The sequence below is a fragment of the Ictalurus punctatus genome, chromosome 29 (genome assembly GCF_001660625.3).
Source record: "Ictalurus punctatus breed USDA103 chromosome 29, Coco_2.0, whole genome shotgun sequence".
In the NCBI taxonomy this organism is placed as follows: Eukaryota; Metazoa; Chordata; class Actinopteri; order Siluriformes; family Ictaluridae; genus Ictalurus; species Ictalurus punctatus.
In genome coordinates this window covers 910,263-924,490 of record NC_030444.2, presented here as the reverse complement: position 1 = coordinate 924,490, position 14,228 = coordinate 910,263, and the positions used below count along the sequence as shown (strand labels likewise).

At 46.6% G+C, this 14,228-nt stretch overlaps 2 protein-coding genes across 3 annotated transcripts in view; one reads left to right on the top strand and one right to left on the bottom strand.

The window, feature by feature from the left end:
• The first annotated feature begins 365 nt into the window (after positions 1-365).
• vps37a (VPS37A subunit of ESCRT-I) lies at positions 366-5,995 on the top strand. Its single transcript, XM_017461321.3, has 13 exons — positions 366-555; positions 668-778; positions 1,326-1,400; positions 1,487-1,604; positions 1,714-1,814; positions 2,320-2,521; positions 2,672-2,742; positions 3,220-3,347; positions 3,490-3,548; positions 3,732-3,800; positions 3,959-4,102; positions 4,398-4,489; positions 5,578-5,995. Exons 2-12 carry the CDS (start codon positions 669-671, stop codon positions 4,476-4,478), a joined length of 1,158 nt encoding a protein of 385 aa, XP_017316810.1. The 5' UTR covers positions 366-555; position 668; the 3' UTR covers positions 4,479-4,489; positions 5,578-5,995.
• Positions 5,996-6,227: 232 nt separating this feature from the next.
• Positions 6,228-14,228, bottom strand: part of mtmr7b (myotubularin related protein 7b) — an 8,439-nt gene continuing 438 nt past the window's right edge. Inside the window, exons 2-14 of one of the 2 annotated variants that reach the window (XM_017461313.3) lie at positions 13,116-13,235; positions 12,725-12,887; positions 11,730-11,887; positions 11,508-11,636; positions 11,244-11,378; positions 10,988-11,120; positions 10,617-10,726; positions 10,228-10,353; positions 9,906-9,955; positions 8,697-8,897; positions 8,418-8,552; positions 8,202-8,328; positions 6,228-7,714 (exon numbers count right to left, since the gene is read on the bottom strand). In XM_017461313.3, the coding sequence (XP_017316802.1) occupies positions 7,385-7,714; positions 8,202-8,328; positions 8,418-8,552; positions 8,697-8,897; positions 9,906-9,955; positions 10,228-10,353; positions 10,617-10,726; positions 10,988-11,120; positions 11,244-11,378; positions 11,508-11,636; positions 11,730-11,887; positions 12,725-12,887; positions 13,116-13,235 (1,917 nt within the window). In that variant the 3' untranslated portion in view covers positions 6,228-7,384. Of the gene's footprint in view, positions 7,715-8,173; positions 8,329-8,417; positions 8,553-8,696; positions 8,898-9,905; positions 9,956-10,227; positions 10,354-10,616; positions 10,727-10,987; positions 11,121-11,243; positions 11,379-11,507; positions 11,637-11,729; positions 11,888-12,724; positions 12,888-13,115; positions 13,236-14,228 lie in introns of both variants that reach the window. The other variant, XM_017461314.3, reaches the window with a different exon arrangement.

Sequence of the window (14,228 nt, the reverse complement as noted above, 5' to 3'; positions counted from 1 at the left end):
AAAGTAGGATGTCGGTCTGTAGTAAATCGAATATTGTAGCAAATTACTAAGGTGTGTGCAGAATAAAACATTTCGGGACGCGCTTTTACAGGAAAATCAGGTTAACGCTTGACTCCGCTTCGTCACACCATCCTGTCGATTGTTTTGCTATCACAGCATGACTCATTAACACGTCATAAATAACAATTTAAACCTTAATTCTGATATAAAGTTAATCAATAAGGGGTTCAGGGGTGTAACAGGACGACATCGTGTGCAAAACGCTTTTAAAAATAAGAAACTCGACAAGTTTCAGTGAAAGCGGCTTGTTCGGATTGATCGATGAACTAGCCAATCACAGCGCAGGAGGCGGGACGTACGCGTGTACTTGCCCGTGACGTAAAACTAACGCGTCACCGTTTGTTTGTCTTTGGACCTGGTTTGACGTTAGCTTGGTTTTCGCTTGCGTTGTTAACACGTATAATGCGCTATAACCAGCGTTTTTGATTCGAACATGTCCGAAGGGCAGTGGAAGACAAGTTAATGAAAATAATAAGAGAAATCACCGGATGTCAGGTTAGTTTCCTGGGCTAACTACTCAGCTATGATACAGCGAATGTTTGCTAACTTGCTAGCATGTTTGGCTGTACTGTGTCACTTGTTTGTTTTTTTTTTTTCTTTCTGTCAGGATGAACTGGATTTTCCCGCAGTCTAAGAGCTCTGGAGCGATTCCGCCTCTGAACAGTTTACAGAAACAGAGACAGCGGCAGATCGAGTCGCTTAAAGCTGCGCATTCTACGTAAGTATTCTCCGTGAGCTAACAGGCTAACTAGCATGTCCGCGTGCCTGTAAATCCTAACACCCTTTTACACAGTCAGATTAAAGTATTACAGTATTAGCTGTGTACTGTTTACTCCCATGTCACAACTAGGGTTTATTTTAACACCTGACACAACGCTGTCACTATTTTTAGAAACTAGCTGCATGCTAAGTACACGCACTCACTCGTGTATATATAACTAAAACTGTTAATTTATTCATCTGACTTGTCTAACTTGAATAACATGTTTAGTGAGGTGAGGTCTAGATTATGGAAATCAGACTCAGTTATGTGAACGACGCCATGCTTCTGAGAAAGTGCCTCTGATGTGTCATTAGGGAAGGAGTCGACTCTTTTAAGCGGATCTTTTTAAGTGAGTCGACTCGCGTTTTGGTGCTTTAAATCTTAAGAAAACCGTAATCACTGTACTGTTACAGCTAATATCCAACATCTGTGTGTGTGTGTGTGTGTGTGTGTGTGTGTGTGTGTGTTTACATCATGACCCACATATGTGCTTTTGTACCAGCATCGCAGAGATCCAGAAAGATGTGGAGTACCGGATTCCTTTCACTGTTAACAACTCGACCATCAACATCAACATGTGAGCGTGAAAGTCTATCCATAAACAGGGCTCAGGTGGGGTGCCAATACTTCTGGCTTTAATGAAGAGTGTGTATGTGTGTGTAGATTGCTTCCACCACAGTTTCCTCAAGAGAAGCCCGTCGTCACCGTGTATCCTCCCGTCGGTCATCACATAGTGGACGGGAACAACGGCACCGTGATCACCAGCCCCCTCGTCACCAACGTACAGCCCCCTCTCTCTCACGTCTCACTTTCACATCAACTAACAGTTTATAAACAAGTGCGCCGTTCTCGTCTCTTCCCTTCTGATCTCGTCTCGTGTTCTGCTTTAGTTCGGGATGCACTCGGACCTGGGGAAAGTAATCCAGAGCTTGCTGGATGAGTTCTGGAAGAGTCCGCCTGCCCTGATGCCCGGCGCTCCATCCTTCCCGTTGTGAGGATTACACTTCCTGTTCTTTTTTTATTTAAAAATGTTATTAAAATTTTATGGTTAACTCCGCCCACACCTTTAAACACCTAGCTCATATGTAGCCCCTCCCACATTTATAACACACCTCTGTATTTAAAAATAAATTTAATAAGTAAATAGATTCAGGGGCGGGGCTTAACATGGGCTCGTGTTGTGGTGATAATCTGAAAAATAAGCCCCGCTCCTTTGAAGCAATCTGTCGAATATGCAGATTAGTTGTGGGTGATGTCATACCCTGAAACGTGCTTGCTTGGCTAGCTAGCTATGTCAAATGTTTATAAATGTGGATGATTTTTAGGCCATTTATTTATTTGTTTGTTTTTCTGCAGGGGTGTTGTGGTTTAAGAGTTGTTTTTTTTGTAATATTTAATTAATTGATTAACATATTCATGAGCTTTGTGTTTTAAATGACATGATCAGAATTTTTGTATATTTATCTGTCTATCTGTCTAATGTTCTCTCCCTCCAGCATGTACAAGCCGCCGTACCCTACGCAGAACTTTCATTTTGTCCCCGCTTTCCCGAGCCAGGACCCCCAGCGCCCCGTCGTCCCCGCCCTGCTCCCACCGGCCCCGGGGTCAGAGATGCAGCAGGTGACGAACCGTCCTCCGGCACCGGTGTACGGGTTGATCACGGACCTCCCGCTGCCCGTCCCCATGGCCGACTCACAGGTACTGCTCTTCGCCAAGCCCCTCCCCTTCCATGTTACAGCAGCGCTCGCTGTGTTAGATAGCTTTTAGCTACTTTAGTTCTAAATAGTTCTCTAATATTATTTTTAGTAATTACTGCACACATGAACACGTGGTCGGTTTCTCCCACAGACCGGGCTGAACGGACACATCTACAGGATGCCCGAAATCCCCGACTCGTTTCCAGAACTTTCCGAGATGAGGTAGCACGCACTCTCCTGCTGTTTTGCGCTGCTGATGTTTAGTACTGAAAGTTACGTTATGCTGTTTAGATCACAGAGACCCAACACATAAAACCGATTCGGGGGCGGGGCTAGGTGTGAACTCGGTTAGTGACGTCACTAAGTAAGCTCAACTGCTTTGGGCCAATCAGTGTGTCTGATATGCAAATTAGGAACAGGAGGATGTAGAGCCTGCTTAGCTAGATCGTGAACGTGGTCAGTGTTAGTAATGAAACAAACCACGTTTGCCATGATAGCTGTCTCTTTCCATTTTAAATAAAAAATCTCCCAATTAATTTGCATGTTTAGGCATATTCATTAGTTATTAATGAGCTGTTCCTGCACGTTATTCCTCATTAAGAAAATATGAGGCCGTTTATTATGATGGCCTTCAAACAGCAAGGCTTAATAAAGAGCTTTCCTCTGTGTGTGTGTGTGTGTGTGTGTGTGCGCACCCAGTGTGTCTCAGCTGAAGGACATGAGCGATAATGAAGACGTGCTGCTGGAGTTTTTTGCGTGTCTGCCTCAGCTCAAGCAGGTCTCCAGCGATAAAGAAGACCTGGTGAACACCATCGTCACTGTGGCCAGTAAGTCAACGCACAAGCAGCAACCTGTGTGTGTGTGAGCGAGTGAGTGAGTGTCTGTGTGTGTGTGTGTATGCGTGCACAGCATTTCTAAAGAACACACACTGTTGTGAATGTGAAATATCGGGTTGTTGTGTTTGTACAGAAAAGAATCTGCAGCTGGAGCCTCAGCTGGAAGGGAAGAGACAGGAGATGCTGTACAAAGTGAGAGCGCGAGTACACACACACACACACACACACACACACACACACACTCACACACACTGCACCTTTAAGGAATACACACTAACTGCGTGTTGTCATGCAGTCATATGATCTCTTGTAGTTGTTTGAGCGCGTGTGTGTGTGTGTGTGTGTGTGTGTGTGTGTGTGTGTGTGCGTGCGCAGTATGAGCAGCTGACCCAGATGAAGTCAGCGTTCCAGACCAAAATGCAGAGACAGCACGAGCTCAGTGAGGTAAGCTAAAACCATTGTAATACACACACACACACACACACACACACACACACATCTAAACCCTCTCTCAGTTCTATAACATACCCATACACACTCGGATGTACTCTCCCTCTCTCCTCCCCATCTCTGTCCCCCCCTCTCTCTCCCCCCTCGTTTAGAGCTGCAGCCTGAGTGCCCTGCAGGCGAGGTTAAAGGTCGCGGCCCATCAGGCCGAGGAGGAGTCTGAGGAGACGGCCGAGAACTTTCTGGAAGGAAAGACGGAGATCGACGACTTTCTCACCAGCTTCATGGAGAAGAGGACGGTACTGTCATGGCAACCAGTGCTAAATGTCCATTACAGATGGTTTAAATGGTTCACTGGTTGGTTCTACTGTAGATTTAATATTTTCCAGACTGTAAGCTCCGCCCACTGTCTCATTATTGACTTTGTAAGGAATCTGAATACACACTGACGTAGCACGGCTACGCTGAACGCTGTCCGTCACGGGGCCGTGTCACACCACTGCCACCGCAGCCGTTGTGACACGTATGAAGGGAGCGGTGCTTCTGCCCCACGCTCTGTATCTCTGACTCGTGTTCTGTTGGATCTCTCTCCAGCTTTGCCACAGCAGGAGAGCTAAAGAAGAGAAACTTCAGCAGTCCATCTCCACGCACGGACACTTCCCCTCGGCACACTAGAGTCACTACTGGTGCGTCTCACACCCCGTTTATCTCCGCTTCTACATTCCACCCTTCTCGTGAACGTAAACGCGCAGTACCACTGATGGTGGCTGATTAACTAGACCTTGAGCGGGTAGTTATGGTTGGTTAGATGGATAGTTAGTTAGTTACATTTATATAGCACGCTTAGACACTCAAAGCGCTTTTCATAGTGGGGTGGGGGGTCTTCTCAACCACCACTAGTGTGTATCCTCCACCTGGATGATGCCCAGCAGCCATAGTGCTCCAGAACTCCCACCACACACCACCTCTCAGTGGAGAGGAGAGTGACGGAAGTAGTTAGACATTGACTGGGTCGTTATGGTTGGTTAGATGGGTAGTTTGACAGTACGTGGGTGGGTTGCTGGTTGGTTAGTTGGCGAGTGGGTGGTTCAGGATGGTTTAAAGGATTGTTGAACAGTACGATAGTGATGTTTGCTGCTTGTAATGAAACGGTTATTGGTGGTTATAAAGGTTAGATGGTTACTTCAGAACTAGTTTGCTGCTTCCTTAGACTAGAGCCTAGTTATAATTCATTTGTTGGATGATTAGTTATTAAATGATTTAGACAGTTTAAGTTCTGTGGGTAAATAGTGGGTTGTTAGTTAGACGGATGGACACTGGGCAGGTTGACGGGTCACGTGGTTATATTGAGATGATTAGATGGTTATACGGTTAGAGTACGGGGTTATCTCGGGTAGCCGGTTTGTTGATGAGATGTTTCTGGTTAGATAACTATGGTGTAAGTTAGTGGGTTAGACAGGGGGGTGTTTTGTTGTTGGACAGGGGTAGAAACGGATGGTTAGACGGTTGGAAATCTGGTTGTTACGTTTAACCGCGGTTAGTAACTAGATGGAAGGTTATTAGCTTCAGACAGTTAGATGATTACACAGGAGTTCTGGTCTTCGTTCTCATTAGTAACTACTAATCCGTCTGCTACAGCGGCGTAACGTCAGCGCAGGCGTTCAGGTGATTAGGATGGAGGAAAGATATTCTTCACTAAGATGTGATACGGTTGTCATTTTGCTATTTTTAAAATAAAACCCCGTTCTCCACTCTTTTTTTTTTCGTCCCCCAGGTTTCGGTACTAACGCAGAACGCTCCGCCTCACTTCACCACAAACACGCAGCGACGCAGATCCGCAGCTCTGCTGCTACGGCCTGGAGGAGCAGAACGCGAGCCGGCGACGGTGTTCTCGGACCGCCCGGCGTTGCGGATGGGCTTCAGCGAGGCTGTAGCAGGGTGTTCTTCAGAGTATTAGTCACCCCACACCCCACCCCCCACCCCCGGAGTTCTCGTTAGCACACTTTGAATACTGACCACGGATTTCTTTCGGTTTCGGACCTTTCTTGCACTCGACGGAGAATCTGAGAGCTGTCAGATACGCCAGGAAAAATACTGTATTTAATAATGTGCATAATAGGCTTTATTATAATCAGACGTTGTATTATAAGTTTATTTAATTTGATAGGCTAATAAAATATTTCCAATAATCACTGTCAGAGGTGTCTGGAGTTATTTTGCGGAGAGTAGCCGGAAGAAAACGTGGAGCGTCGAGCGTTTAAATCATCTGCAGAGAGTTTGGTCTCTGGTCGTTCCACGACGAGGGCATCAGAAGGTGGGACGGCCTGTAACGACGGTGCGAGGAGGTCGCTGTAAAGCGAATCTTCATCATCCACGCTGTTTATTTAGGCATGTCGGAAGCTCAATAACTGCACAGACAAGTCGTATTCTCTATATTCATTTATTCTAATGTTCAGTGTTTTACACACTCGAGGTCTAAAAGGTCACAGTAGTGTATTATGTGTACACAGGTACAGGTATGTATATCAAAACTCTGCAAAGTTTCCTCCTGTAGCCTTGCAGTCCTTATTTTTTACATTCGGATTTGAGAGACGAGGTCCTGCGGGGTTTCGGGGGAAACCGGGGTTCTCTGCTCGTCCTCTGGCAGTTGCGCGTGTACGTCTGTGTGTTTTGATATTACGATATGAAATGCAGAAGACGATCGGAGCTCAGCACCGAACACGTACCACCCTTCTGATACTTTTTAAAATGCACACGTCTCACTTTTTTCACTCGGATAAACGGACGTTTTCTCTGCTTGTCCAAAATGGCCGCCTTTATAAAGTTAAACAGTGTGTATATAGTTCCCGTTTACAGAGTGTACCCCCACCCCACCCTCCACCCCCCACCCAAACCGCTTCAGCGCGTCTGTGTGACACCGCTGAATAAATACGTTTACGCAAATGTGAAAGAACGCTACGTGTTAGCTGTGTGTGATGAGTTTAGCTATATTAGCCTCACAGCGAAACCCGACTCGACGTGATTGACACGTTTTCCCTTTCTGGAAAAAAAAAAAAAAAACAAACCCAAAACTATATTTGGAATTTGGAAATTTTCTGTTGTTTCTACTCCAGTTAATGTTAACCGGCTTAATGGTTTCCATCAAGAAACATCAAATTCACATGCGATTTGTAAAAAAAAAAATAAAAACAACCATTACAGACCAGCAGAAACGCACTGAATCCCAGTAGGAACCAGTGGACGTCTGTAATGGTTCCTAATCCAAAATCTTCAGCAATCGTGTACGCGTGATTGATCGTTAAAGTGTTTCTTTAATTAACGTGTTAATTAAACACCCGATTTAAACGATCTGCACTGGTTTTGATGGTTTTGATGGTTTTTGATGGTTAGTCTGGTCTAAAATCGATCACACAGAAAGTCTTTGTGCTCATAAATATTTACAGTCATATTAAAATAACATGAATAAATTAAAATGTTTTGTTTTGTTGCTCTGTATAAACGAAATAAACACCCCTTCTATCCTGAAATCTGACGACTGTCCCGTTATCAGCTATACGATGTATGTATTTTTTTTTTTTCGGTCAAGCGCTCGCCTCGTACGCCGCCTCGTCCAGGTGTGGGTCTTTCGCATCGTCGCACGAGCTGGAGGCGTGGCTGCTGAGGTCGGCGACGCCCGACTCCAGGTCGCTGCAGACTGAAAGATCGTCAGCGTCGCAGGCCTTGGGCGTCGTCGGTGACTTCAGTGGTAGTGTGAATGAGGGGGCGTGGCTTCCTGTCCCTTGGCTTATGCAGGTGAAGTAATCCTGAGCGTCGCCGACCTCGGTTTCTTTCAGCAGCGTCCGATACGTGCGTTCAGTCGTTCCGTTCTTCTTCAGCCTTCTCGTTTTGCTCTCCACCAGCTGAGCGAGTCTCTACAGCAGGGGAGAGGATAAGAGTTAGAGGGAAGGAAGCGTTATTTATTTCCCCATCGGCGTTGAGGAGCTCTGGATTGTGATTGGTCAGAAGGTGTTGATTAGTTTTTCTCTGACAGTGGCTCACGTTTATATTTGCACGCTCGCTCTAGCATGTGTTCCATAATGTAAAACATTTCATTTGATATAGCACATAATTAACTCACAATTAGCCATGGGGGCGGGGTTAATTGTGTAAACGTGTGGGGGGGGCGTGGTTAATTGTGTAAACGTGTGGGGGGCGTGGTTAATTGTGTAAACGTGTGGGGGTCGTGGTTAATTGTGTAAACGTGTGGGGGGCGTGGTTAATTGTGTAAACGTGTGGGGGGCGTGGTTAATTGTGTAAACATGTGGGGGGCGTGGTTAATTGTGTAAACGTGTGTATCTAAGAAGTAAGTGTGTTTCAGCGAGTATGTATGCCTTGTCCATCGTCGGTCTCCCGCGGTACCTCCTCGTGGGTGTTAAGCTCCTCCTCCAGCTGCTGCGACTCCTCCTTCACGGCGGTCAGCCAATCAGAAGGTGACTGACGTGAGGCCCTGCCCCTTTCTGCGGAACTGTACATGCCTTTCCAGAATCTGGAGGCAGACACGGAAAACATTTCATTCGAATTAAAGTCACATTCTTTATGACTTTCTTTTTTGAAGAAGAGGAAGAAGGCGCTCACTTGAAGCAGTAGGGCGTGGTCAGGGGTCTCAGCACGCCCTGGGTCTGACTGTGGTCTGATCTGTACAGAGGATTCATGAACTCGGATCTTTTCTCCCAAAGACAAGGCCACAGCGAGTGAGTCCGCTCCTGTATCCTACACACACACACACACACACACACACACACACACACACACACACACACGGGTCGATACTCTCATGCTTCTCATTGTGCTTAGGTTTATTCTTATTATTATTGTTATTATTATTGTTATTATTTCACACGCAGCCGTTCTCACCTCAGGTCCCGGCGCTCTCTCTGGCTGTTGCCGATGAAGTCGCCGTACTGGCAGGAGTGGACGTGTGTGTGCAGCTGCAGGAGGAAACGCTCGTTAAACTCGAAGGCGCAGGGGAACTGCTCCATCAGCTGCCAAACACACTCCAGGAACTGGTCCATCACAGGGGACACCTCCTTAGGGTCTCCATCCAGGTAGGCGTACCTGCGGGGTAAAAAAACAACCAAAAGTTCCAGACGACTGGGTTAGAACCAGCGCAACAAGCAGGGTATGTAAAGTCAATTTATTTCTTTTTTGCGTTAATGCATTTGGAAAGAAAGAATCTGTGCTTCCTGCGTTTAAAAACCGAGCAGCTGGACTAAAGAAAGGAGGAAAAAATCAATACACAGGAAAAGAAAACACGCTTCCATTTTTACCTGTACAGATGTTTAGACTTGCGGATGTCTCAAATGTAAGGTTGTTTACACATCTCGATGTGCAGATGTTTAGGCATACAGATGTTTAGACTTGCGGATGTCTCAAATGTAAGGTTGTTTACACATCTCGATGTGCAGATGTTTAGGCATACAGATGTTTAGAGGTATTGATGTTTTGAATGTGCAGGTGTACAGATGTTTGGATGTACAGATGTTTTGAATGTGCAGGTTTGCAGATGTTTGGATGTACAGATGTTTTGAATGTGCAGGTGTGCAGATGTTTTGAATGTGCAGGTGTGCAGATGTTTCGATGTACAGATGTTTTGAATGTGCAGGTGTACAGATGTTTGGATGTACAGATGTTTTGAATTTGAAGGTTTGCAGATGTTTGGATGTACAGATATTTTGAATGTGCAGGTGTACAGATGTTTCGATGTACAGATGTTTTGAATGTGCAGGTGTGCAGATGTTTCGATGTACAGATGTTTTGAATGTGCAGGTGTACAGATGTTTGGATGTACAGATGTTTTGAATTTGAAGGTTTGCAGATGTTTGGATGTACAGATATTTTGAATGTGCAGGTGTACAGATGTTTCGATGTACAGATGTTTTGAATGTGCAGGTGTACAGATGTTTCGATGTACAGATGTTTTGAATGTGCAGGTGTACAGATGTTTCGATGTACAGATGTTTTGAATGTGCAGGTGTACAGATGTTTTGAATGTGCAGGTGTACAGATGTTTCAATGTACAGATGTTTTGAATGTGCAGGTGTGCAGATGTTTGGATGTACAGACCTGTGTGAGAACTTGTGTCCAAACGATACCCAGTCCTTCTCTATCAGCACCTACAGAGACACGAGCAGACGTCTGTGTTTATTACACTTCCGCATTAGAACACTGAGAGCACACTCGCTAATCAACACCGCCTATATAAAAGTGCTGAGTGGGAGGGGCTAGAAATGACAGAGGAATAGTGGGCGGAGCTTCACTTTCAGTAACACTGTGTCCGTGAGTGTTGTACCAGATGTTCACGATCTGTTCACTGTCTGTGAGGCTGGTGTTGTGCCGATGTTTATAGTTTACTATGTCGTAGACACGAGCGTGTTCATGTTTATACCATAAATCCTTTAATGGTCCTGTAGTACGGGTCTAGGAGCACACTGGCCACGGAGCAGGCCTGAGCCGTACGATCCCATCCATCAGAGCAGTGTACCAGCACACTCACCCCTTCCTCTGCTACAGCCTGAACACACACACACACACACACACACACACACACACACACACAAAGTTTAATGTGAATGGTGTTGCACTTTTACTTTGGCTTCTGAAATAAGTCTTATTCATAGTATTATTATTATTATTATTATTTAATCTAAGTCTGTTTATCTACTGTATGTGTATGTTTGTTTGTTATGGAGCTCTAAAGTGTTAACAGACCAGGGTCTTAGTCACCACACACACACACACACACACACACACACACACACACACACACACACACACCTTGGCGATGAAGACTCCAGCATCCAGCACTGCTTTAATGTGTTTGAGCCAACTGGAATTCTCCAGACCCCACAGGAAGTCCCCCATCGACGGAGACCTGAGATCCCCGACTGTAACGCAGCACAGAAAGCGTCGATTCATTTTCTAGAACATCAGTCGTGTGTGTTACGATACGTTATCGTTTCTATAGCAACGGCTCATTCGCGGGGACCTGCACGTCGGAATAAAACACTCCGACCGGGACGCGCTGTTACGGGAAAATAATCAACTTCTGGGTGGTAACAGTAACTCCGCCTCATCACACTAACTCCGCCTCATCCCACCACCCTGTTCTGATGATGTCACGGCGCGGTGATGATGTCACTACACACCCTCGATGAGTTTCTGCTGGCTGCTCCTCATCACGTGGATGTTCTCGATGCCGATGAACTGCAGTCTGATGTTCGTGTAGTGGTCCTCGTTCTCGTAGCCTTTTCCCGCTGCCCGATTGGCCATCGCATTCAGCTACACACACACACACACACACACACACACACGCGCATACATATTGAAACTGCTAAATATAGCTTTTACACACTAATGCGACGCCTGACCTTTGACCTCTTGGGCCCCCCCGTGATCCCTCACCTTCGGCCGTGTGTCCACCACGTACATGTACTCGCTGGTGGGGTTGGACTTCATGATGGCCTGCAGCATCTGTTCATCCTCCGGAGAACGAGTGCTGAAACCGGAGAGAGGCTGACTGCTGCGACACACTGCGGCCTGCGGGGGGAGGGGGGGAGGGGGGCGAGGGGGGGTTAGAGACAGTCGAGTGTGGAGCCACTGATTCGTGCCCTATGAAGTGCACTACGTAGGCAGCGCTGAGTAGACGAGTGGAGAAACGACACGTACGCCGGTGTCCCTGTGGAAGTAGGAGAGAACAGGAAGTCGCCCTCGGCTCCTGAATTTGGCGCTGCCCACGATTACGGCGGGAGACGCTGACTTCGGCACGAACAGCTCCGAGGGGTACGTGTCGCACACCTGTCTCACACACACACAATGACGAGAAGATGATGACGGTGATGGTGATAAGTCATTGATTTTTGGGGAATAGTAACATTACTCTGTACTCACTCTGTACTCGTGGTTGGCCGGAGTGATGTGCCAGAGGTTGCTGGGAATTCCCATCCGGATAAAATCGGCACGCAGATCCAGGAAACTCCAGGCCTTCTCTCTCTCCTCTTTACCCACACTGGGCAAGTAAGAGAAGCAGAAGAGCTCTCCATAACGCTCTGAGAGAGTGAGAGGGAGAGAGAGAGAGGGAGAGAGTGAGAGAGAGAGAGAGCGAGAGTGAGAGAGTGAGAGGGAGAGAGTGAGAGGGAAAGAGTGAGAGAGAGAGAGAGCGAGAGTGAGAGAGTGAGAGGGAGAGAGTGAGAGGGAGAGAGTGAGAGAGAGAGAGCGAGAGTGAGAGAGGGAGAGCGAGGGGGAGAGAGAGGGAGAGAGAGAGGGAGAGCGAGAGGGAGAGAGAGCGAGGGAGAGAGAGAGAGAGAGAGAGAGCGAGGGGGAGAGAGAGGGAGAGAGAGAGCGAGAGTGAGAGAGGGAGAGTGAGAGAGGGAGAGCGAGGGGGAGAGAGAGGGAGAGAGAGAGGGAGAGCGAGAGGGAGAGAGAGCGAGGGGGAGAGAGAGAGAGAGAGAGAGCGAGAGTGAGAGAGGGAGAGCGAGGGGGAGAGAGAGCGAGGGGGAGAGAGAGAGAGAGAGCGAGAGTGAGAGAGGGAGAGCGAGGGGGGAGAGCGAGGGGGAGAGAGAGAGGGAGAGCGAGAGGGAGAGCGAGAGGGAGAGCGAGAGGGAGAGCGAGAGGGAGAGAGAGAGAGAGAGAGAGAGAGCGAGGGGGAGAGAGAGGGAGAGCGAGAGGGAGAGAGAGCGAGGGGGAGAGAGAGGGAGAGCGAGAGGGAGAGCGAGATTAACAAAGCTGAACTAGTTTTGTAGTGGTGTCATATGATCAGATACGTGATAGGCTGCTCATTTTCACATTAGGCTCCGCCCATTTTTGACCCAATCACCTGCCAAAGTCAGGATGTTTGTTCCTCGTGTGTGTGTGTGTGGGGCGGGCGGGCGGGCCCGGGCCCTCACCTGGACGGGACAGGTGTGTAAGCGACTCCTGGACGTCCACACACTCTCTCTCTAGTGGCAACAGGAACTGAAACACTTGGAAGTTCTTACAGCGCAGGATGAGGGGACTTCCTGTGGGCGTGGCCGGGAGGCGATCGACACTGCTGATCAGACTGTGCAGGAGCTAACACACACACACACACACACACACACACACACACACACTCTGCTTACTGATTCACATCCTTACAGACAGCACCGTGATGTTCTTCAATGTTCTGGCACTCTACATGGCGCTGTACAGGAAGTTGTTGTAATTACAGGGAGTCCTGACTTCCTGTCGCTTGTGCAAGGAATCCTGTTCTGAGTCACATGACATGAAAGAGGATGTTGTGCAGCTTTCACTTCCTACCCACGTCTCTTTGCGTGTGTCCGAGTTCTCCACGAAGATGGTGTGTGTGGAGGACAGGTACAGCGTTCCCACGGTGGACCTCCGGGGCGTCAGCCTGTCAATCAAACGCACGTTCTCCACCTGCCCGGACGCAGGAGACCGCAGGAAGCTCAATTTCACACGACACGGAAGAGCGTTTAATCCCGTTACATAAAAACCTCGTCAGTAACCAAAAGGAGGACGTTAGTGTAAAAATCCTGAACACCGTGATTTCAAAAGCAGAAACTAACCGCAATAAATAAATAAAGCAAATAAAAGACACAAAAATAACAATACGAATGTTTAAAAAAAATTAAATAACGCATGTAAAAAATTCATGAAAATTATTTCTGAAACGAATGAAAAAATTACAAACATGACCAGACATAAAATATCAAATCTACAATTAACACAAATAAACAAGTAAAATAATAATAATAATAATAATAATAATAATTTAAAAAATAATTTAAAAAATAATAATAATAATAATAATAATAATAATAATAATAACAATTAAAATAATAATAATAATAATAATAATGTCACCTGCTGTTTTCATGTAAAAGTGCAAATAATAAAACAGGCACACATTCATTTTTGTAAATTATGAATTAAAGGGTAAAAAATATTATTAGATACATGACAATACCACATAAAACAAATATTCTAACAATAAATTAATAAATAATCATGAGTTCTAATTAAAAAAAGAATGGTATAAATAAATAAACAAATTACTGGGGGAAAGGAATTAAGCAAATAAATAAGATGGAGACAGACTGACTGACTTCTAGATAGAGAGAGAGGGGGAGAGAGAGACAGATAGAGAGCATGAGAGAGATAGACAGATAGACAGAGTCGAATAGATAGAGAGAGAGAGAGCGACAGACAGACAGATAGATCTATAGATAGACAGACAGGTCACGTGCACGCTGCAGCCGGTAGAATAAAACGAGGATAATGGAGGAGGGGGGGGGGAGTTCGAGGGGGGGGGGGGGGGGGGGGGGTGTAAGGACGGGGGAGGGGGGGGGGGACTGCACGTCTATAACGGGCTGTCGCTGCGCTCGTGCTGCCAGATGGCGCATCATTTGC